General features: G+C 41.2%; 1 protein-coding gene and 1 non-coding gene across 2 annotated transcripts in view; both read left to right on the top strand.

Annotated features, from left to right (window-relative positions):
- LOC126428245 (D-ribitol-5-phosphate cytidylyltransferase-like) overlaps nucleotides 1-26179 on the top strand; it is a 60916-nt gene that overhangs the window by 1121 nt on the left and 33616 nt on the right. Inside the window, exons 2-4 of the mRNA XM_050090160.1 lie at nucleotides 8509-8716; nucleotides 13886-14145; nucleotides 23274-23424. Coding sequence (XP_049946117.1) covers nucleotides 8509-8716; nucleotides 13886-14145; nucleotides 23274-23424 — 619 coding nt within the window. The remainder of the gene's footprint in view (nucleotides 1-8508; nucleotides 8717-13885; nucleotides 14146-23273; nucleotides 23425-26179) is intronic.
- Trnag-acc (transfer RNA glycine (anticodon ACC)) lies at nucleotides 16677-16747 on the top strand. Its single transcript has one exon. It is a non-coding gene; the product is annotated as a tRNA-Gly (tRNA).

Genomic DNA, 26179 nt, shown 5'->3' with positions numbered 1-26179 from the left:
AACTATCTGGAAATTCAAATATGTCTCTGTAGTAAACCGGATGAATTTGACTAACAGAAATCGTGTTAGAATTAACTCAGTCTGTTCGCCCACGAGATCCAATAGCTAGTAGATAGCACCGTAACTGATGTTGTAAGGGTTGACTAGTGCAAAGTGTTCACTGCATTTCAGCCTTGTTCCGTAGTGCACAAAATATGGGCTGCAGAATACTGGACCCACATTGCAACGTGATTGATGTTATGTCACTTTTAATTCTTAAATGTGGAATTTGAATCTGTAACTGACATAAAATGCACCTTCACCTTTCCAGAGAAAGAGTAAATTTAATGCATTCTGGCACCTGCATGCACTTTGACTTCCTTTTCAATTTGCTTCAGGGGTTTCTTTGCTATGACTGCTAAACAGACTCGACTTACTTACTTAGGTCTACTGTTAATATTTTCCATAAGCATTTCATTAAGCATCATGTTTACAATCCATGCATCAGTTCATTGTATGAAATTGTGTAGTCTGAAATGCCATGAAATCTTTTCAGAAGAAATACACCTTTTTTGTACCATTAAAATAACTATAGACACTACCAACATACCAGCTTTTGTAGTCCTGAAATTATTGTATATACTTAGTGTTTCTTTAGTATGGTTTTACACTCTTACTGTTCCTTTTTGTGATTGGTGTGTGGATAGCTACATAAACAAAACTTTGTCTAATTTTAATGTCTTGGTGATTATATGAAATGTTTGTGGAAAAAAGTAATACATCCCTTGATTTTCTTGGAATGACCAGTGAGCTTACACACTTCATTTCCTGTAGTTTTTTTTTCCTTGCTGGGGATTGTGGAGGATCTTCCCACCGAATGAACAAATCCGTGATGAATTCTGCAATTTAAATTTGAAACAGATGCATTGTGCTCTGTAACCAGTTGGACAAATTTGCTTTATATGAGTGATCTTCAATGTTTGTGTCACAATTTCTTAGTATTTTTCCAATGAATATGCATTCACCACAACTGTTTCCAGTAATTGATATGGTTCCCTGCATCAACTTTCTGATTTATTTTTACTTATTCATGTCAGATTTGTGTAAAACATGTGGGAGGGATGGGCGGTATTCAGGGATATGACAGGTACGATCATTTGAAGCAAACTTCTACTTATACAAAACCAGAAATCAGCCCATCTAACTGCCATCATAAGCATTTGGAACTAGATTTTGCTTAATATGGAAGTAGATAAAAATGAGGCAGCCTTCTCAGACGAATCGTCCCAGCAGTCACCTTCGGTGATTTACAGGTTATTTCAAGTACTGAACACAACCCCAAAATCTTTTCCATGCTGAGTGTGGTTAAATTGTAACTACACCAGGAATTGATTCTATCCCCAGAATTTCTTGAAACTACACTCACATTTATTTAGCTGATTTTCTATAAATATAAATAAATCACGGGTGAGTCCTTGATGTGATGCAGACCTTTGTCGTAGATGTCTGCACTTTGGCTGTTGAGGAAATGCTCCACCTCTAAAATCACCTCTTTGTCATTCTGGAAATGCTTGCTGTGCAATGGTTTCTTCACTTGAGGAAAGAACAGTTCACTGGGCAGCGTGTCAGGATGATAAAAGGTGGGGGGCAAAATTTGATAGCCCAAAAAAAGCAGGAGAATGAGCAGGGGTTTTGTTGTAGAGCAAAACCACCTCCTCAGACAGATTCCTGCTATGCTTTGTCTGGAAAGTCCGCCATAATGTCAGGAGATTTTGGCATTATGCTCCTGTGATGGTTAGCAACATAAAACGCAGTCTGTTGACACCACCCCACGGCAGTCTCAGAATCACCATGCCTGATGATATTTGTCTCTTTGCCTTTTTCGGTATTAATGAATCCACATGTTTGCACTGCTTGCTTTGCTCCTTTGTCTCTGTGTCATAGTGATACACGCAGCACTCATCCACGATGATCAAGTGGCTAAAGAAGTCATCTGGATCAGGTTGACACAGTTGAAATCTTTCCGCTATTACATTTTAATCAGCAGGCTTTTTGAACGGGTACGAACAGTCGCGGAACTGAGCAGATGATGGCCTTTTTCACGATCAGAATATTGTATGAGGTGGGACTGTAGGCTTTCTGGGCAAATTTCAATGATGAAATCTTCTCAGTTTATTAGCTGAGTCGAAACATAAATCTGTGGCAACATTTCAACACCATCAAACTACCTTCCATTAGGAAAATGCATGGCACTCTGCGACTGTGATATAACTTTCGAAATGATAATGGGCAGCAATGAGTTGTTATTGCCATTCTAGCGTTATTGGAGCAGATCCAGATTTCGGCTAGTTAGTAGCCATTATGGATGCAGTATTCTGGAGTTGTTATACGTGCCCTGGTATGTCTACGCCTGTTCCTTAAGCTCTTGTCACAGTTGATTAAAGATTATTGTGACAAGAGCCTGAACAACAGGTGTAGACATACTAGGGCACATATAATAACTAAGGAATACCGCATTGATAATGGCTAGTTACTAGCCGAAATCTGGAACTACTGTAATAAAGCTAGAATGGAAATGACAACTAGTTGCTGCTCTTTACCATTTTGAACACTTTAACAAGTTTCCTACTCATCATCTTCAGGTGGAGTGTCTGTTTCATGTCCAGTTCATATCTCTATAGCCCCTGCAAGCTCCTTTGCCTTGTCTGCAACAGCTGGTCCAATCATTTGCCTCCAGAAGGAGGGGTATCGTGGACAATGAAAGGGAGGGGGGGGGGGGGGGGGGGTGGACCGTTGTGGACAGTGGTGGTGGGGGCTCCCACTGTGTTTGACGACCCTGGCGTCATTTTTGGTGCTGCCTGTCTATTCCAATGCTGCCTTCGCCACTTTTGCATCAGAGTGCTCTTGATGTATTCCTGCTAGCACTATATCCCATTCAGAGCTGAGTTGGAAACCACTAAGCTAGTTGACTAGGTCATCACAAACCCTTATCTCCACTGCCTCTTTGAAGATCACATCCCAAAACCTGTTTGTGTGGCACAACACCTCTGTCTGTTCAAAATCAAACACATGGCCTCCATTGAGGCTGTGCTCTGTCACTGCAGATATGTCCATTTGGCCGAGGCATACACTTCTTACATCTTCCGAGTGATACTGCAAAATATACTGTTGTGTCTGGCCAATATTGCTTGCCCCATTTGCAACTGATGCTTAGACTCTAGTCATGGTTCGCCTTTTATTGAACCAAGTATATTTTTGATTTTAGCCTATGGCTAGAAAAGACATAAATGTGTGTTGTTCCTTCCTTATGCTGGGCCATGGTCAAGGTTACCAGGATACTAGAAAAAAACAACATTAAAACCATTTTCTGCTCATTGCCCCCAAAATCAAAAATATGTTTGGCTCAATGAAAGATCAACAAGGACTGTGAATATCTGGAGTCTGTGGCATTAGTTGCAAATGTGGCAAGCAGTAAATCGGCCAGATACAGCAGTATATTTTGCAGCACAGCTCAGAACATGTGAGAAGCAGTCACCTCAGACGAACAGACAGATCTGCAGTGGCAGAACACAGACTCAATGATGTCATATGTTTAATATTGAACAGACAGAGGTGCTGCACTGGAAAAATGAGGTCTAGGACTCGATCATCAAAGAGGCAGTAAAAATACGAGTCTGTGATGATCTTGTCAACCAGAGCAATGGTTTCTAACTTTGCTCCATATGGGATATAGCACTAGCAAGAATACGTCAGGAGCGCTCTGGCATGAAAGCAGCGAAGGCAGCAAATGCAATAGACAGGCAACACCAGGACGTGGTGCTGGGACCCTCCAATGTGCCAGAAGTCCCCCCTACCACTGTCCACGATCCCTCTCCACTGTCCACAATATCCCTTCTGAGGGCGCGCAATTGGCCCAGCCGTTGCAGGTGAGGCAGAGAAACCTGTCATCTACCAACTATAAATATACAAACTGTACATAAACCTGATGCTTCGCCTGATGGTGAGAGTAGAAAACTTGTCGAAATACTGCCGCTGAAAGTTGTCTCGGCTCAGCTGATAACCACAGAACACTTCCTCATTGTGCAATCCGTGACTGATTTAAACTTGTTCCATCACTGCTTCAATAGTGATTCCCTGGTCTTTGAGCAAGAGGGTCACCAGTTCCTACGATTGCTGGTTCTCAATGGAGAGATGGCCAGCTACTTCATTCTTTGTCACTGAGACGTGTGTGGCCGCACTAGAAGTGCCTGCACCACCTGATCTCTGTATCATATGATGATGTGTTGTTGTCTTACACTTTCACCAACTTAGCACAGATTTGTTGCAGCACTTTTTTCCCACTAGATGCAGAAAATCAACGACCTTATGATACTCTACCTTAATGGTGGACTGTGTTATTTCGTTCTCGCCGTCTAGCAGAGTGGTACCGTACTGTGGTGTGGGAATTCAGTGTGTACCAGGTCTGCAGATATGTATTTGCAAATAAACAAAAATTGTAATTAAATACCTTAATTTTTTGAGAGATAATTGAAACTTTATAACTACCCCTCATAATAATGTGTTAACCCTTGCGTTACCGAGGGGGGAGGGGGTACTTTGTGCCCACCTTTTAAAAATATTGTGATCTCGAGTGGTACTTTATATTTTAAAATTTTGAAAAAATGTTTATCGTTTTTGGTGATTTCTTATATCAGATTCCACAACTGTTTAAATTTTTCAGTAAAACTTAACCAAAAATCTAAGTCCTATTACCCACTGTGACCTTTCACAACAAATGTCATATTCATATTTTCAGGTTTAGGTCCTGTCTTACACATCTGTAGAATTTTGAAAGGCATGATGTGAGGTGAAATCAATGACAGTTATGAAATTTATATTTTTTAAATTTTTGGTGGTGGTCATGAAGTACCCCTGCACTTGGAGTAAACATTATTGAAAATATGTAGGTGTTGCTAAGATCATGCTAAAAAATGTTTTCAGGTTCTGTACCTTACTCATCCATCAGTACCTATGTTTAAAAAAATATATTGTTAATAAAAATTAAACACATTTATTTATTTATTTATTTATTGGTGGTGTGCACAAACTAACTCCCCGCCCCAGTATTACACATTTTTGGAAAATGCATTGGTATCACTCTGGTTAACTGTAGTAAATATCTGAGATTTGGAATTTATTTCACTATGGTTGTGGCATCCTTAGCTGCTATTTATTTCCTCTGTAGATTACATTTTGTTTTTCAGTGACTGTCAGCTCAGATCTACAATGGATGCAGCATAGCACTGTTGTTGCCGTGGACCAGTAGTTAGCTTTCTCAAAATGAGGTTATTTTTTAAGCTTCTCAGTAAGTCTTACTGCGCCTATTTCTCTCTCCCTTTTTTTTTTTTTTGGCAGTGTTTTCCTCATGCTCATTCACACATTCATTTCACTGTCATTCATTTGGCAACACAGTTTCTGAGCTATGTCACTGCACTATGTATTTTCACTTAGACATTATGAGGACTAATAAGATCAGTTTTTAAACACATATAGCCTTACTCTTTTGCAAAACGTTTGCTTTTAAAATTTATACACCATTGCATGGCTTTGAACGAATTCTGGTCAATTTTTTTTTCCCACTCGTATGTTGATATCTCAAAATGTGATTTCGGACTGTTTCAAACCCTTAAAGGCGATGAAAATCACTGTTGGACATTGTTTAACATAAAGCAACAAAAATGTGTCTTTAAGTGATAAATCAGGAGAATGTGGGCAACAGTGTTTTTCTCCATCAGATTCAGTTGTGTGTAGTGTGACTCTACAAGGAACAATGATACAACATTTTCAGTTGATTTTTCTGACTTCCATCAATGACTTGTGGCAGAACATTGTGTAGTACCCAGCATTGTACTTAGTCCTCTAAAGGAATGCTCACAACATGGCCAGTGTAATCAAAGAAAGGAACTTAAGCAATGGACTGTCCAGGTAAGAATTCAGCAGTGTAGGAAAAAGATGGATTGCTGGTGCTGTAAAGAAGACATATCAAGTTTCAGAAAGGCACAGTTAAAAGACTCTCACATATAGCTTTTGACCACAGCCTTCGTCAGTAAAACACACACACACACACACACACACACACACACACACACACACACCACAGCCTTCGTCAGTAAAACACACACACACACACACACACACACACACACACACACACACACACACACATACAAGCAAGCACACCTCACGCACACGCGACAGCCAACTCCAGCATCTTGGACTGGAATTCCAGCCCAAGATGTGCTTGCTTGTGTGTGTGTGTATGTGTGTGTGTGTGTGTGTGTGTGTGTGTGTTTTACTGATGAAGGCTGTGGCCGAAAGCTATAAGTGAGTGTCTTTTAATTGTACCTGTCTGCAACTTGACTTGTCTTCTTTACGGTAAGTAGCAATCTGTCTTTTTCCTACATTATCAAAGAAAGGAACTATCATTTTGTAGGAAGTCGTGAAGTGCTTTGTTGGTGTTTGTTCACTTCAGAACTCTCAAACAGTTGACCATTCCTCGTGTCCATCTCTTATGCAGATTCTGAAGATTCACCTCCCATTATGATCTCACATAAGGGTTTTGCATGTTCTAGGTCAAATGTTCCAGGCATTTCCTTACAACGATTAACATGGGCCAATTTTTGGACTTCTGTCAAGCTGTGCAGAATCCATCAGTAACAGATTTTTATTGCAGTTGAATATCAATGCAGAATCAGATGTACCAAAGTCCTTGATATACCTATGGATAACTCCATCTCATGACAAGTCACATACCCTTAAGTTGTAAGTCTTTTCTGAAGATGGTTAATTGATTGCCAAACATTGAGTCATTTTTGTCAAGTTTGGCATTTACGAAAATCATAAAAAAATCAAGTGACAGAAACCTTTATTTGAAATTGCCGTTTTTTCACGTTGTGGTCTTTTTAGCCAGTCACTGTGAACAATCTACTCAGTCAGTTTCTGGCTGCCACCATTTGATCAATAACCAATGACAAATACTAAAACAACAGTAATGCCAAATCTTACGGGGACCTGCTCGTGAACAGGTAGCATTTTCATCCTGTACTTTCAGAGTTCATTACTCTTTATATATAACACCTAGAACATTACTGTTTTATACCAACGCTGAATGACATTAGGGTTGTTGTTGTTGTTATTGTTGTTGTTGTCTTCAGTCCAGAGACTGGTTTGATGCAGCTCTCCATGCTACTCTATCCTGTGCAAGCTTCTTCATCTCCTAGTACCTACTGCAACCTACATACTTCTGAATCTGTTTAGTGTATTCATCTCTTGGTCTCCCTCTACAATTTTTACCCTTCACGTTGCTCTCCAGTACTAAATTGGTGATCCCTTGATGCCTCAGAATATGCCCTACCAAGCGATCCCTTCTTTGAGTCAAGTTGTGCCACAAATTTCTCTTCTCTCCAATTATATTCAATACCTCTTCATTATTTATGTGGTCTACCCATCTAATATTCAGCATTCTTCTGTAGCATCACATTTCGAAAGATTCTATTCTCTTCTTGTCTAAACTATTTATCATCCATGTTTCACTTCCATACATGGCTACATTCTATACAAATACTTTCAGAAACGACTTCCTGACACAGACATTAGGGTAAGTATTAGTATAAATTGTATTTATTTATGTATAATACTTTAACTACTACAGCACTTTGCTTATGCAATGAATTTTGAAGACATGTTTTGTTCTCAGGGCCATTATCTGAGACATCATGTATTGTATTTATCACTCAGCTGTTTCAGGCATTTCTCAACACCCACACAATTGTGTAATGCCTCACATTATACAATTTGGAACTCCAGATAGGAAGATCAACAATGTAGGAAAAGGTAGATTGCTACTCTCGTAAAGAAGACACGTCAAGTTAGAGACAGGCATGATTAAGAGACACTTACATATACCTTTTGGCCACAGCCATTGTCAGTAAAAAAAAAAAAACACACACACACACACACACACACACACACACACACACACACACACACACCCCTCATGCACAGATGACCACCAATTCCAGCATCTCGGGCTGGAATTATATAGTTTGGAGTATACTACACATCATTATTGATGGTCATCCTTCAAGAAAATTACTGATTAGGTGAAACAATATTTAATGTTTCTCAGACATACTCCAAGCTATATAATATGATACATAACATAATTTTATGAATGTCGAGAGAGGCCTGACACAGTTTGAATGGTATTGGGTGAGATAATGATACTGAAAACTAAACCTGACTTCAAAATTCATTGCGCAGACAAGCTGTTGTAATAATTAAAGTATTATTTATAAATAAATACAGTTTATGGTACTGCTTAACTTAATGTCATTCAGTGTTGGCATAAGACAGCAACTTAATGGCCCATCTAAGGGAGATGTGTAGAAATTTAATATGTGACCCTTGCAATAACATCTGTGCTGAAATGTGTTTGTTGTTATTTTGCTAGAACACCCAGCTAATCGTGAGTGTTTAAATTGCTGACAGGGCAGGCCCATTTTGCTGTACGCTCTGGAGGAGGTGTTGCGGCCGCCGTGGGTCCGTCGTGTCGCGCTGGTCGTGGACTCTCCGGAGAAAGTGCAGACGGTTCTGGACGGGTCCGGCATCAAAGGTGCAGATCGTGTCTCTGTTGTCAGAGGGGGCTGCAGCCGACACCGATCCATACGGAATGGCCTGCAGGCACTTCAGAAAGCTGGTATGTATATGTGTGAGAGGGATGGGGTTAGAGATCGTTAATCTGATTACATACATTTACAAACTGTTTGGTTTGTATACAGGAGTCATGTCAAAAATTATTCATAGAATAATTTTGGTACTAGCAAAGAACAATACAGCAAGTTTCAAAAAGAATATATGTGTTTTGAACACTTACGTTTATTAAACTGTAAGAAACTTGTATTTTGAACACTTATGTTTATTAAACTGGAAGATATACAACTATGAAACTTGGGACACATATTTACGAATCTCTCAAGTTAAGATTATAGATGGTTAGTATGTCCTCTGCCAGCAGTACGAACAGTATGTCAGTGATACCCGAATTCAGATAGTCACGCACTTGGCAACTCCAGTGAGGATGGTGACTTGTATCAATAGAAAATGAAGTAGTCCTCTTTTTTTTTTTAAATTTTAGGTACAAGTGTTTTGATGCACTATTTATATATTTATTTATTCGTAGTAATACAATGTACAAGATGAGCTCATGTCGGTGATTTGCCATTGTCTAGTGTACGTCTTAGCTTGTATGATTTAGAACCTTGGAACATAAATGTCTTTTGTTTCTTTTTTTGCTACAATAAGATCACATTATGCAAGCTGCGGGCCCACTGGAAAGGAAGTAACGGAAAAAAGCAAGTTTTGTAACATAGCAAGATACTCCATCAAAGAAGAATGAGCTGTAAACAGACAAGTGGGATATCGCTCAAAACACATTGACTTTGGGTGAATGACATACAAATTCAGTGTGTGCATGTGGATTCTGTAGCCCCAATTTTGAACATTGTGTTTGTTCACTTTCCTACTAGGATGGCGTTGTGTGAAAGTGTTGTTATTATCGACAGCATTCCAAAGCTTATCGAAAAATTGCACACGTTTGCATTTCCCGTCATGATGTAGAGCCTCTAACAGCTGTAACTTGTGCGGCTTCATAACCTACCAACATCTCAAAACATGCCAAATTGTTGTTGTAGGCAGTTGTAACTCCCAACTTTTACAATGAGTTAACTTTATAGGATTGCATAGGAAAGCAGTTTGAATTCGTGCAACATTTGCATCGGAAGTACAAGGGCAGCCTGGACTCCTTCCTTTACATACACAAACTGTCGATACCATCTGTGAATGTTCCATCCATTCTGATTATTAGTTTGGTACCTCACCCTGAAACGTCTTTGCACTATAATCACAGAATTACACTTAGCAAACTCGAGAACACAAAATGATTTCTGTGCTGTATAGCATAGCCATTTTACAACCTGTGACATTGACCAAGCAAACAGGATACCAACATGTAGTAGCAATTAATATAAACTAGAAAATGTATTTGTTCCTCCAATAACTGAGCCATGGCACAGTGATAGACAGTCTTTACAACATAGTGCTTTGTGATACATATATTCTTTTTGAAACATCCTGTATAACATTATAAGGTTAACTACACTGGACAAAAAGTGAGTCTTCCTGCAGAAACATCACACTAATAATGTGCTGTGTAAGACTGCCACTATAAATAGCCTCAATAATGGCTTCAGTTTGCAAGGAAATGTGTCCACACATTTTTTCAGGTATGTCATACTCAGCTGGAGCCACTTATTAATAGTTAGATCCTGTAGAGCAGAGATCAGAGACTGCCCCTCACCATTTGTTTGTGTAAAAAAAAAAATTTGTTTGTAATCATCTTGTATTCTTTCCCAGAAGAGAGAGGGTGGAACCCTGTGGAAACTACGAAATGGCATATTCCTTCCGCCCCCTCCCCGTCCCTGATGTGGTCACCAGTTAGGGGCTTGCAGCCTTTAGTACTGGGAAGTCTGTACACCCCTGCTGTAGAACTGCCAAATTGCAAGCAAATTGATTCCTCTGCTGATCCAAATAGTTCCAGATGTTTTCTTTAGGACTAAAATCAGGTGATTTAGCAGGGCTGTCGACGTGCAATAGTGTTCATCAAAGTGGGAACTTGCGCATGTAGGACTGCCAATGTGGCTGTTGTCCTCTTGCAGGATAGTAGTGTCCAGAGCATGCTCATCATAAAGATATAGAAGAAAGGACAACAGTTGATCTCCAAATATATTGAAATAAGTAGCCCGGTTCATGTTCACCATGACCTTTACTGAGGAGGCCAGAGTTGTGTTATCGAAAATATCACAGAACTACCACTGACCTCCACTATGCTCTGCAGCTTAAATATTACATTGGTCATTCGTAAAGTAACCTGCAACCATTGATATCGGTGCTACAGGTGTCAACCACTGCAAAGAGCCCACACATCCTGCTAACGTCACAGGCTGCCATTCAGGAAGAAGAAATAGCAACACCCCCCCCCCCTTCTGTCCCCACCCCCACCCCTGCCAGATTTGCGAGGCGCCCTCACCATGCCATGGCTTGAGAAGTGGCCACAGGTGAAAGAGTGGCAGTTCTGTTTTGACCACTGTCACAGAGAAGACATACTTCTGCCTCTAGTATATGCTCATTGTAACATCACACTGTTATTTTCCTACCAGTCTCTGTTATACAGTGTTTTACTGGCCATCAACAGATGTGTTTTTATTGTAACTGAATAATATTGTTCATTTTTCTACAGACTTGTGATTTCATGCACCTCAGAGTGTTTGACTGCTTCTTGTGTTTAGACCCCAAAACATTGAATTGCATATGTAGTTCCACATGTGAACATTCAGCCACAGCCATGGACACCACAAAAATAAGTGTATCACTTTTTGCTTCAAATAAAGTGTTCCATACTTGGACTAATAATTGCATTGACTGTTCTCTTTGGCCACCTGTGAGTTCGAAAGCAGAACACGAAAAATCTCCATTTATTTAAAAAAAAAAAAGTGTGAATGGAGTTACAGCATTTGTTTTACAAATCTGTGAAAGTACGCACTCTAATTTATTTTTCCTGAGTGTTTCCAGCCACATTGAGACATTTGTTGTAACATTTGATGAGCTGTGAAATTCCGCAATCATAGAATTGTGCTACCTGCACCCATTTGGCACTAAATTTCTAGTAGTCAAAATCTTCTGTAACAAGGGAAGGTGGTGTGATACAATGAAGCTGTATGTTCAAAACTGGGCAAACCAGTGTCCTTGCCGCAATTGTGATATCATCAGGTCACCAAGTTAAGGGCTGTCGGGCATAGGTAACACTTGGGCGGGTGACCGTCCAGGTCTGCTGAATGCTGTTGGCAAGCAGGGTGCACTCATCTCTTGTGCGGCCAATTGAGGAGCTGAAACTTCCTGTCAGATTAAAACTGTGTGCCGGACTGAGACTCGAACTCGGGACCTTTGCCTTTTGCGGGCAAGTGAGGAGCTACTTGACCAAGAAATAGCAGGTCTGGTCATGAAAACTGACTGGCTGAGAAAGTGCCATGCAGGACAGGAGTGTCCAAAACATACTCACCATAAATATGTACAAGAAAGGACAATAATTAGTCCCCAAGAATGGTGAAATAAATATTCTGGTTCATGTTCACTGTAAACTTTAATGAGGAGGTCCAAGTTCTGTTATCAAATACATCGCAGAACTATCACCGACCTGAGGTACCCTCACAATCCTCCCATATCTGCATCCAGTGATGCCTGTCAGCTGAAGATGACACAGCGATCGATCGGTGCTGCTGGGCCTCCTGAGGCCTGTTTGGATAGAGCTTGAGTTTGACAAGTCCACGATGAAGAGAAATGTGCTTGGCCAAGTATTGTGAGTGCAGATCTGTTTCGTCTGGTTCGGGAAAGGGTTACAGAAAACTGAAGACTCACCATGGTGGAACTTTGTGTTCATTTTCCATAGATTAGTAGTAATCTTCTGTACAAAAGTGGTTACTGAGATTTGAGCTACAGGAAATTTGATGCTAGGTGGATGCAGACAGCAGAATTCTACAACTGCAGAATTTCAAAGCTCATCATATGCTATGAGAAATCTCTCATTGTGGCTGGAAATTGTGTGGAAAAATAAATGGGAGTGTATTCTTTCACAATAGTGTAAAACAAATTCTGTAACCTCATACACATAATTTTTATTTATTTATTTATTTATTTATTATATGTAATTGGAGGTTATTTTATGAATAGTCCTCATATGTTAGGCTGCCAGTGCACTAGATAGTTTGCATCATTTGAAAAAAAGCCATAAATGACAACTCGTCAGACCACCCTACAGACCTACTGTTTATAATGTTTTTATGGAAACTGGGTGAAATTAACCTGCATTCACTGACAGCAGCAATTCTTTCAGGTTTGAAACTGATTGTCATTGATAAGACATGACACTTGTCTCCTGCCCCATTGGTTAGGATTTGTTTACGGCCACTATTCTTATACTATGCTACATGGTTGTGAGTGGTACATCATTGCTCATTGACATGTTAGACAGTCTCCATTGATACATCAACAAGTCTACCAGCTTCATTAAAAGTATGATCACGGTCACGCCAGAACACGATAGCTCCTTCCTGGCATTCTGTGACATCTTCATGTCGACCCATCTCACTGTACTGATTCCATATAACTGACAGCACATACATGCCACTTCATTACCACGATTTGCTGCTCGACCATGCTATTATTGCACTTGGCCACCCGTGGCCGTTACCGGAAATGTGTGGCGACATTACAATAAACAAATGAAATAGTGACAGTGGGAAACACAGCACAGTGTGAATGCTTTCAGGACAGTTGTGCTTGTACTGTCAAGTGGCTCAGCATGTCCTCAGAAATATCACAATAAAAACTCACAGTAAGAAGACCGAATTGCCCTCACTCCCAAGTGTAGCACTAATGTAGTCAACTAATAGGTAAGTAGTGGAGGGTCACATTAGTGCCTGGTACCAATCCTGCATATTCTACAGTGCTGCAATTTGATGAAGGTGCTCTTTTAAGAGGATGAGTAAAATTTGTCCTGTGAGGTTACACATGAACACAGCAAAATGGTTCAAATGGCTCTGAGCACTATGGGACTTAACTTCTGAGGTCATCAGTCCCCTAGAACTTAGAACTAATTAAACCTAACTAACCTAAGGACATCACACACATCCATGCCCGAGGCAGTTCCAGACTGTAGCGCCTAGAACCGCTCGGCCATTCCAGCCGGCATAAACACAGCATGTGGAGGGCATCACGACATATGCAAGTACCTCACATCGTGCTCTTCACGCAGAGGCGGGTGTGCGCGTGGTGGTGGTGCACGATGCAGTGCGCCCTCTGGTACCTGCGGAGCTGCTAGAGAGGCTGGTGGTACTGGCTGAGCACCACGGGGCGGCAGGTGCGACGCGGCCACTCACCTCGACTGTGGTGCGCGCGTCTCCGGACGCCGGTGGGACGCTGCTGCTGCAGGCCAGTCTCGACCGCGACTCTCACCTCGCGTCGGAGACCCCGCAGGCATTCCGGACGGAGGTGCTGGCCACTGCTTACAACAAGGTACTGCTGACCCGAGACTCAGATTTCTGTAGTACTCTGTCATTTCTGAAATATGGGCCAGATGCACTCAATTCAGTGAATTTATGGACACACTTTACGAGTATGTGGAGACACTATCATGTTGTTTTATAGCACTATGTTTTGGCCTGTTTTGGAATTGTCATACCTCATGGGATTTTATTTACAGTAAGTTACACCTTTGTCTCATGGTTCCCCTTTTCTAACTCCATTAGTTCTCTACTGAATGGTATGAGTTGGAGGGTAGATAGTATTTACAGCATCCTGTTGAAAACCATTTGCAGTACTGCCTGAAATGTTGGTCTGTAAGACAGTGTAGTTACACGCTTAGGGAAGTTTTATCGAAGATGAGGATGGCTGTACTTGCACAGTGTAATGTGTTAACTGGCAGCAACCTGTCTCATGCAACTGGAAAAGTCAATGATTTAGTTCGCTCTTCTACATCTACGTCCATCCTCTCAGGCCATTGTACCCATGTAAGGACTCTTCCCCGTTCCATTTGCACATGTAGTATGGAAGAATGTCTGCTTAAATGTCTCTGCGTGCGCTGTAACCATGTTGATCTGACTTAAAGCTGTTTCTTGAAACTTTGTATACTTTCACACGATTTTACCATTTTGCCAACAGGCATTGAACTGAATGCAGATTAGCTGGCATCTATATCGCAGTGAAATTATGCAGAATACTTTCACGGAAGGCACACATAAAGTGTGGTATCAGCTGACCCACTGGTCCAGGTGTTTACTTGCCAGTTGCAATAGGCCTCGACCAGCAGCTCTTACAGAATTTCAGTGTGCTTGGATGTGGCTCTCACTTTGCACCATACTCGTGGTTTCCTTGTATCAACTTGCTCAGTCATTTGCAACAGTGACATTGTGTTTTCCTTTGTGCTCATCTCTGTGTTTTCTGATTCCCTCCTCCCCCACAGATTAACATGTTGGGTTTTTTTTTTTTTCTTTCCTTTTTTTTTCATGTCTTGTTCCATAATAGCAAATTGAGGAGCAAATCACCATTATAATGGAACGAGTCGTTATATGAAATTAACATAAACAAAATAGAATGTAGACAAATCCTATGCAGATGACAAGTTGCAAATATATATATATATTACTATAGTCAGGGTTCAAATTAATGACATGAATATAATAGAGGGAAACACTCCACGTGGGAAAAATATATCTAAGAACAAAGATTCTGTAACTTACGAAACGAAAGCATTGGTACGTTGATGGAGACAATAACAAACACAAACACACACACAAATTTCAAGCTTTCGCAACCCACGGTTGCTTCATCAGGGAATGACGAAAGGATGTGGGTTTTAAGGGAGAGGGTAAGGAGTCATTCCAATCCCGGGAGCCGAAAGACACCTTGGGGGAAAGAGGGGCAGGTATACAATCGCGCGCACACACACACACACACATATCCATCCGCACATATACAGACACAAGCAGACATATGTAAAGGCAAAGAGTTTGGGCAGAGATCTCAGTCGAGGCAGAAGTACAGAGGCAAAGATATTATTGAATGACAGGTGAGGTATGAGTGGCGGAAACATGAAATTAGCGGAGGTTGAGGCCTGCTGGGTAACGGGAAGAGAGGATATATTGAAGGGCAAGTTCCCATCTCCGGAGTTCTGATAGGTTGGTGTCAGTGGGAAGTTTCCAGATAACCCGGGCGGTGTAACACTGTGCCAAGATGTGCTGGCCGTGCACCAAGGCATGTTTAGCCACAGGGTGATACTCATTACCAACAAACACTGTCTGCCTGTGTCCGTTCATGTGAATGGACAGTTTGTTGCTGGTCATTCCCACATAGAAAGCTTCACAGTGTAGGCAGGTCAGTTGGTAAATCACGTGGGTGCTTTCACACATGGCTCTCGTGTACACCTTCCGGGTTACAGGACTGGAGTAGGTGGTGGTGGGAAGATGCATGGGACAGGTTTTACTGGCCCCGGCCTCCTTCAGCAGCAGATTCGGTGTGGGGTACAGTTTTTTGTGCTGTGCGATCTGCTCGACATTACACAGGGGGTCCTTATGCTCGCACGTAGAAGAGCAAAGTTTTCCATTGGTTGTCCTTCCGATGTTGCATCATCACATACTCCAGTTCCTGTGTGCGTCATGCTAGAGTCTGTCCCATTTGAAGGCTTTGGTGCTTCTTCACATCTAATGGCTGGCGATTGATCACGATATTGGACACCTTATGTGGGCTCCTGCACTGGGTTGCAATGCTGCATCAGTTTTCCACTTGGCCCCCTTCGGGGCACCCTCGGGAGAGCGTGCACAAAGAGTTTGTGGGTCCCTTTTCTGGAAGCATGTAGTTGTTCGTGATCGATGCGTTGTCAGATTTTCTGTTTGTTTCCAAACTTTCCTCCATGTTATCGGTTCGGGCTCTCCCCTGATCCTTGTCCCTGAAATTGGTTTCCAATTCATGTCTCAAGGGTTTGCAGACTTTTACATTTGCAACGGTATCCAGCATCTGACTGTTGCCCCCATCTCACCTGGGTTCTGTCCACCTCTGTAGCGTAGCGGTAGCGTTTCTGCCTACCACGCAGGGGGGCTGGGTTCGATTCCCAGCAGGGGACTGGGTGTTGTGTGTCCTTCATCATCATTTTCAGCATCATTGACCTGCAAGTCGCCAAAGTGGCGTCAACTAAAAAGGACTTGCAATATGGCGGCTGAACTTCTCCGCATGGGACCTCCCAGCCAACAATGCCATACAGTCATTTCCATTTTACCTGGGTTCTAACTCAGAGGTGGCGCGATTCTTGCAAACATTTAAAACTCAAATTAAGAATTCTGTGTCTTCCTTATACTCCAACGATGCCCTGTCTGGTACCAGGTGATGCTGGTTAACAGATGCAGAGCAGTGGAAAGTTTGCACCGGAGCTAGCTGTGGGATTGTTTGGATTTGTTGCACCCCTAACCACAGGCCCCGGACCATTGCAGCCCACTGTGTTTTCCTCACAGGGCTGCTGTTTTGGCTGGACCTATTGGCTGGCGGCAGGGGTGCCTGCTGGGTGATATTGTGCTCTACAAAAGTTGGCATTTATTTGTGATGAATGTCTGTCAGGAGCAACCGACTCACCATTCCAATCAGTTGAGCCCATGACCTATCGGATCCTCAATGCTGCCGTCTCCTAGCTTGTCATCAGGCGACAGGGTCTGTTGCAGCATTGTTCCATTGGGGGGGGGGGTCCCTATTGTAGCAGTGTGCTCACCTGCTGCTGCCTCATTGCACCTTCCACTGCCCTACATTTGACCATGGAGAGGGTCATGGTGGGGATAGTTATCGTGACTACTGATGCAGAACCTGTGGAATATGAACCTGAGCGCTCTTTGTCCTACTCGCCAGTGGACGACAATTTGCCCCCAGTGATGCTGGTAGACACACTGTTACCCCAGCTTCCACAATCTTCTACCCCTATGGTGGAGCCAGCCTTATCAGTGTCATCACATCCATCAGCCAATTTGCTGTTGAAGAATTTCGAGCACTCTCCAGTTTTGCAGCGGATGTTGCAGCAAAAGCCAGGTCATTTTCAACCATACATGTCCTTTTCAGCGGAGAGTGATCTGGTATTCCCACCAGCCGACATTGAGATAGATATGGGCGAGGGTATCGCAGCAGAATAGTGCAGAATGATGTCACAGAGGACGCCCACGAAGCGTGGCATGGGCACAGAGCCACGGACATGAGTGTTTACTTCCTGGCGGAAATAGTCCAGGCATGGAAGTTGTTACGCTGGCATCGGCATACTCAAAACTGTGTAGCTAATCCATTGTGCTTTGGTGCTCTCGGTAGCTGCCACTTCTTCTCTCAGTTGCTGTAACAGGTTTGAAACTGTTCGTGACAAAAAGGATAATTCTAATGATGCGGCCCGCACAGTATTTAATGCTGGAAAACAATCAATTTTACTTCGATTTGTGACATATTCACGAATGATGACCAGTTCGGGTTTCACAGTTCTCTTTTGCATGCAGTTAAGGGAAAACTACATACTGTATACACTCTTGATGATATAATTGACAGTAGTTCAGTGTGGCAGAGGACAATCAACTGAAATATCACAAGCTCCACCACATTGTTGAGTGGCATATAATTACACCAGAGTAACAGACAGTATGTAGGTTGGAAAAAAAAAAAACATCACACTTAAATACAGTTACATAATGAAAAAAAAGTTGGCACTAATTAATACTGCCTCTACCAAACTGACCTCAGCAAACCTTTCTGTACAGTTTGACATAATTATTAATGCATGAGTAATTTATGGTCACATATTCTTTCAACAAAGATTTAATGCGTTTCATATCTAAAGCTGTATTGTAATGATACTACATAATGATACTACATGATCGCTTGCTGGTCAGACTTAATTCTGGTGGTAGACTGCATGATTTTTGGGCAGGGGTGACTATTTGCAGACAGCATAAAAATATTGTGTGGTTTCTGAAAGTACCTAATGTTTTGAAAATTGGCTGTGTTACATTTTGTTATTTTGTATGTTACTGTTATCTGGTTTATGACAAATGTTGAAGGTCAGTAAATTATAGAGTATATGGCGCAGTGTTATGCTTCTGTTGTTAGAAAATCCCTACTTATGATTATGGCATCTGTCTTGAAAATAATGTCATTTGATTCAAAAAGTAAAGGTCAGACTTTTATAAACATTAAGACAAAATAGTCAGTCAAAATTATGAGGCTCTGAAATTTCAGTGACAGTTATCTCAGAAGCTAATTTGTTTCAAGCAATTTAAAGTTTGTTTTCAAAAGGAGCAAAGTACCTACTTTCAAAAGACTGGTAACTGCATTTTGTATTCTGACTATTAGCTCAAAGTGTTTCCCCATTACACACTACAGTCAAGATTTCAATTAGCTGTAACTTTTAATGAACCGAGCTCTTTAGTGAAGCTAATTGTATAATTGGAATCAGGAAGATAAATATAACTAGCTGAACTATAAATGTAACTGGAACTTTGTTTAAATAACGTTCTGAACATTCAGGTACATATGACATATTACATGTGAACCTGCAGTGAAAAGAGAAGAAACAAAAAATTAATTATTGATGGGAGTAGAAAACATAGCGAATGGAGAAGCTTCCAACTTCCTATGTTTCGCTTGCCTCTAGTTTCCATGTTGCTAGTTGCTCAGACATTTGCACAAGTCATGCTCATCTCTACACAGTGTTAAAATCTTCTGCTCCCCTGTAGAAAATAGCGCACTTTGAGTTCATTTCCTTTCCTGAGGTTCATCTCCCTGGCTTTGCATTCAAGCCACCACTGATTTGTACCATTACATTTGTGGTGCCATTTGCAGATGCAGAGAGGATGGTTGCCGCATTTCCACAGGCATTTATAAGGGGTGTTCAAAAAGAAACAAGTCGGAGTCATAATTACAGAAGCCAGTACCTGTATGTTAGAAGTATTGACAGTGGCTGTTGAGACACTTGTCCCACTGTGACACAAGGCAATGAATGGCTGTCTCATAAAATTCCCAGGCCTGCTATGTTAACCAGTTCTGCACATACAGCTGGACGTCGTCATCCGATGTGAATCGTTTGCCCCTCAGAGTCTTTTTAAGGGGACCAGAATTGGCCTAATCACAGGGAGAGAGTTCTGGACTGTATGGAGGGTGGCCAAGAACCTCCCATTTGAATGTCTGCTGGAGTACCATGACTGTGTTGGCTGTCTGACACTTTGCATTGTCGTGGAGCAGAATGACCCTGTAAGTGAGATTGCCTTGTCATTTTGATTTGATCACTTGGCGAAGGGTGGTTAAGGCTTGCAACAGGTTGAACTAAGTTTGAAAACAAGCGGGAAGGATGTATCTATACACAGTAAAACTTTCACACATGCAGAATGAAAACAGTATTTTTATAAAGATAGTGTGCATTTCTTTGGGAGTGACTGTCATACTATCATGACCATACTGGGTATTTACCTAGAAAGACCACAACTTTCATCTTATGTAACGAAGTTTTAAGACTTTATTCTATACATATATGTTTTACCCAATGTGCTATTAACTGGAAGTCATCTTCTTATACTCGAATTATTAGTTTTTCATCTGCAAATAGTAGTGTGCTTAGATTCACGTGTTTATCCAATTTAATTCCTGGATAATCATCAGATTTCAAATTTTTAAGGACACTTGTCACTATAGCTGCAGGCTAAATGTGTCATCAACCCAAAGGTTGCACTGAACACCACGCTGCTTTACCAGACAAGGTCCTGATGTTGCCTTCCTCCGACTTTTGAACTGACTTACCCAGCCAGTTGAAGGGGGTTTGCAGTTTAACACAGACTTTGAACAATGGTGCAGTTCAGCATTTATCACATTAGCAAAGACTACCAGAGCTGAAAGAAGTGATCACTAACAGGAAACAATTATAGGATGACTCAGGTTTGAACTCCAGGTCTTAGTCAGCATAAGTGTTAAAAATACACAGAGGAATTACAGACCTGGGCTGCGAGTGAGCATTGATTGTAATCAGTGGGGAAAGTCAAACCCATGTCCTCTGCTTACTAGGCAGAATCTCTGACAACTGAGACATCTGCACCCGATCGATTGCAGTCAATGCCTGCTCACAGCTAAGGTCTGTGGTAATTTCCAAGAAACAGGGCACATCAAAATTGCAGCCTCACTGCAAACGATATGTATCGAATGCCTGATCCTTGAAGTGGAATGTCACCTGAGAGTAGTAGAACGTTACAAGAGAGTAAGCATTTCAGTTTTTATATTTTCACTACTTATGACTATTTGGTAAATCTCTCTCCTGTTAGTTTCTCCCAATTTTCCAACAACGTGTGAAAAATGTATCCCGGGTACGGGGAGAAAGGAGTGGTTCTTACGCCAGACACGGTATTGTACATGATGCCGATACCTGATGAATAATGTAAGTGATAGTATTCATTTCTTTAATTAATTCCTGTGAGTGAAACAAGTGCTGTTACTCTCTCTTTTTTAATGACTTTCTATTTTCGATACATTTGTCATTTAGTGTCTCTCTTGTCAGCATCTCGAGAGTGAAGCATTCAATCTGAATATTTCTCGTTGTCAGCCCGTGATTTTGATGTGAACCATTTCTTGGAAATTACCAAGTCTGTATGTCCTTTTTGTATTAATTCATAGTGGCAGCTGGATCAAAAATAGTGTCTGTTCTTTTGGGCAGTTCTGAAACAACAGACGCCACACATATGTAAATGTTAATAAGAGTGGGTGAAAGAGAACACCCCTATTTCACAGTCTGGTTGATTTTTATCTCATCTGCCATCTTTTCTCCTGTATTTATTACTATTTTTATTTCACAATATAAGCTTTCAATTGTACTGATTAAGTGTGCTGGGTAGCTTGTATCATTCACTCTTGCCCATAATTTATCACAATCAGTTCAGTCAAGAGCTTTTCCAGAATCTACGGAGTGTTCTAAAAGTCTCTCCTCAGTGCCATGTGATTGTTAGCTGCGCATGCCGTATGTCACAGTGAATATACTGAAATGAAACTCGGTGAAATACAAATTATTAATTTATTGAATATTCATTTTTACTTACAGATTTTCACATTAAATGTTGAAAGTGTCCCCCCTGTTGTTGAATACACAATTCAGTATGTCTAACCATGTTTCCAAACACAAGCTGTAACATTTCTTCTGTAACAGAAGCAGTGAAAGTGGATATTGCAGTTTTCAATTCATCGATGGATTTTGGATGGTTTTTATAGACAGTTGCTTTCACTGCACCCCAGAAGAAAATGTCAGGTGGTGTTAGGTCAGGTGACCGTGGAGGCCAAAGTCCCTGTGAAATTATGCGACCTCCAAAAACATCAGCAAGCAGTGTCATTGAGACGCGAGCTGTATGCACGATTACACCATCTTGTTGGAAATAACTGTTAAGTATTTCACTTAACACAAGTTCTTCTATGAATGGGTACAGATTATCACTGCAGTATCATTGTGTGTTTATTGTTTCGTTGAAAAATATGGGACCCACAATCCGACATCTAGAAATTGCAATCCAAATTCCTATTTTCACAGGATGAAGTGGTTCCTCATGAATACACAATGGATTTGCAGTACTCCACGTACGAGAATTTTGCAAGTTCATGTACCCGGATAATGAAACTATGCCTCATCAGTGAAAAACGTTTCATTAGGAATATCCCTTCCATTTTTTTGAACGAAATTTTTGAACCATTGACAATAATGCAGTCTCTTGCCATGATCAGTATTTTTCAGTTGTTGCACGACTGTCACTTTGTATGGAAAAAGTTTCAATTTTTTCCTTACAGCTGTGTGGGCCATTCTGACACTAACATCCATTTCCTGGGCAAGTTGTCTTACAGACTTGTTCGGACTCATTGACATTTTATTGGAAATATCGAGTAGTTTATCCTCAGACAAAACGCTAGGACAACCACTTGTCGGTGCATCTGTCACTGAACCCGTACTTCGAAATTTGTTAATCAAATCTCACACAGTATCGCGATGTGGGAGTGTTGTCTACGGGAAAACTGAATTAAACGTTTGGCAAACTGAAACTGTGTATTTACTGCCAGCTTTGAACACTTGTTTAACTAAAAACACATGTTCTTCAATGGTTAGCATTTTAACAGTGACAAAAACAAAACAAACGAACAAAGGAACTAAACTTAAACATTAACGTCAACACGTAACAACACACACCAACGATACTACTGATGCTGGTTGAGATAAATGAAACAGTGGAATGTTGGAAGAGTCCACTTGAAGAGAAGTAACCCAGGCAGGCGAACAGTCGTATGGCACGCACGGCTAACAATCATACGACACAGCGGAGAGACTTTTGGACACCCCAAGTAAGCAATGTGGATTGTGAGATAAATTATCTTTTCACTATGAGCCAGTTGATTGTGAAAATCTGGTCCCGGCGGAGGTTCGAGTCCTCCCTCGGGCATGGGTGTGTGTGTATGTCCTTTGGATAATTTAGGTTAAGTAGTGTGGAAGCTTAGGGACTGATGACCTTAGCAGTTAAGTCCCATAAGATTTCACACACATTTGAACATTTGATTGTGAAAATATTGACTCAGTGTAATTTTAAGACACTTGTGCAGAGAAATGTTTTCCATTGCAGAGCACGGAGGATGAGCTGGATCGTGGGACGGAGTGCCTCGCGCTGGTTCTGCGGCACGCCGGCGTGCGGCCACGTCTCCTGGAGGGTCCGCCAGACCTCTGGAAGGTCACCCACAAGAGGGATGTGTACGCCGCTGCTGGCTGCCTCAGGGGTGAGCTACATCTGTGTGGGAATGCCAGTGGGCAGAGTGCAAAATGTAGATGCAACACATTTCTGCAAAAGTGCAGATAATGATCATTTAACACTCAGGCTGCTACAGTCGATACTTGGTAGCCGTGCTTCTGGTGCACCACTGCCGCACTTGTCAAACATACTGGGTGACAAATACTTCAGACGTGCTCGTCTTTTCTCATGAAGGGAACACACCATAGGCTGTTCTCTGATACAGTTGAAACTTGGTGGGTGAAAGAAGGGGAGAATAAAGTTACATGTATTTTGGCTCTGGTGCCAATGCTCAGTAGTTTCTGAACAAGTTGTGGTCAGAAGTTTCAATGTTACTAGATCACTCCCATTGTGCAATGAGTATCCACGAGAGTTGGTAGCACAGTGGCTGAGCAAACATGTGCTCTAGCGGTAATGTCTTTGGCCAGTAAAAAAAATATTGTGGGTTCCAGGTTAGAACTCAGCTGCTGCTTAAATTTCAGAAGGGTGGACCCCTTGGGGTGGGGGTGGGGTGGGGCGGGGGGGGGGGGGGGGGATAGAGGGAAGTGGGAGGTAAGGAGCACAGCTTCAGATTTTTGTGCCCCATGTTCAAATTCAGTCGTATGTTTTTCTTTTTCTTTACTCTCTCTCTCTCTCTCTCTCTCTCTCTCTCTCTCTCTCTTATTGCCACAGAACTGTGTTACATCAATACTTTTTGTGCCATTGTGAAATCTAATGGAAGTACTTTCAAAATAAATGATTCTTTCAAGTCTTACTAGAAACACATTTTATTGCCACAATTCTTATGTACTAAGTGGCAACTGAAAATTAAAAACATGTTACTTATACTATTTCAGTTTTTGCTTTGATTTTTACTTTTATGCCCAAGAGAACCAGCGTGTTCCCCAGGGTGATACCTGCAACAAAAGATGTTCTAAACAGAAATTCGGAGCACCACAAGCATTGTGTTAAGTAACATATGCCACAGTCACATTTTTATAGTGTGAATATAATTAGAAAAACATCCTCATTAACATAGCTAAATACCTCGCTATCTGGTAATGATTTCAGGTTGAACTACGCATATTGAAGCATTTTCTCAAAAGCTGGAACCTGCTGGTGATTATGGATCAAACTGTGTATTTTAAGAACATCACTTCTACTTGTGATTTCCCATTGCTGTGCAAGGAAAACAGGACTCTTCTCTAATCGGCGAATGCTGTTCATCACTTTTCAGTAAAAGTATACATCACATGAGTAACAAAAAGGCATACACTTTTGGTGGAATTACTTTTAATGAAAAGTTCGGTTTTCCTATTTCATCGACTAACAGCCAATCATGTAAGGAGTGATGACTTTGTCCACTGCTTAAGTCAATAATGTAGAGAAACAGCCTCATTTTTATGTAAGTTTGGAAAACTTTTTCAAAAACTGATGAGTGGTTTCTTCTGTGAACTCCCACAATTTTGTGGCCATTGCCATTCTATTACTTGGTTTAAGTCTTGTTGGACTAAATGACAAAATTTGCCACTGACTTATTAGAGACAAACAATTGCTGTTGGCAACAGTTTTCTGGAATGTCTCTTAATCCATGCCAGTTGTGATGATAAAGGCTGTTTTCAATAATTCCATTGTATTTCAAGATGTCACAAAAAATATTGATGTCACATACTTTTGTGACAACCAAAAAAAAAAAAAAAAAAAAAAAAACATAAGACTGGATTTGAACACAGGATGCAGAAATTCAAAACTGTGCCCCTGGCTGCTCCAATACCAACTTACTTGGATACATGGCGAACAAGAGGACTGATGAAGTGGAATCAAAACTTTGACTGCCATTTCTTGAAAACTATTATGTCTGGGCACATAAGCCAGAACAGGTGTCCCTTTATTTTCACTCTTCTTTCACCCTGCTGAGTTTCAACTATATCAGAGAGTGACCTATGGCGGTTTCCCCTTATTAGTTATCTTGTTCTTGATTTATGATCCACATTAGGATAGACAGGAATATTTATTTATACTATTTGCTGCAATCTGCAGTGACAGAACAGTCCCACAGCAAAGTGTGAAGACACAGAGTCGACATAAAGCATGGACTGTATATTGAAACATCATCTGTCCATTTCATATTGAATGACAAAGTGCAAAGCAATTCTGCCAGACACACTGACATAACAGCGACGACAAAATTGTGTACTCTGTCACCTGAAAAAGTGAACTGAAGACATGGTCAGGTCGGTAGCACTATCATGTTTATAAGAATTCTTAACATGTTGCAGCCCTGTCAGCAGCTGTGATAAATTAATACGTCAAAGATACGCCTCAGTTTCGAAAAGTTACTGGTCTTTACCCAGGTTTAAGCTAGAGTAATCTAGCCTTCTTCAGAAGCATAAAATAAACTAATACATGCCAGAATCCGGCATGGTCAAACATAAAAAGCTAAAGTACCGTGGTACCATGTCAAGCTATGTTACTTAGCTGAGGAACAGCCCCGGCCCTACTTCATGGAAAGCGGTCGGTTAGCCGCAGATGCTGCGTCCCAAACATCAGCTATACAATGGAATGACAACAATGAAAATCCGTGCCGGACTGTATTTTATAGTGGCTGTAGTCGCCACAGTGCCTGTTCCTTTGGACCTGCATATATGTCCAAAGGAACTTTGCATCATAATCAGAATAACTCAGGTGCTGCAATATTGTAAAAGTTTTGTAATTGTGAAGTTGCCGATTTGAACCTTGCTAGCAGCAACGTCGCCTTTTTTTCC

Source organism: Schistocerca serialis, chromosome 12 (genome assembly GCF_023864345.2).
Source record: "Schistocerca serialis cubense isolate TAMUIC-IGC-003099 chromosome 12, iqSchSeri2.2, whole genome shotgun sequence".
Taxonomy (NCBI): Eukaryota; Metazoa; Arthropoda; class Insecta; order Orthoptera; family Acrididae; genus Schistocerca; species Schistocerca serialis.
Note: the sequence above shows the minus strand (reverse complement) of the source record. Positions and strands in the feature narration are given on the sequence as shown.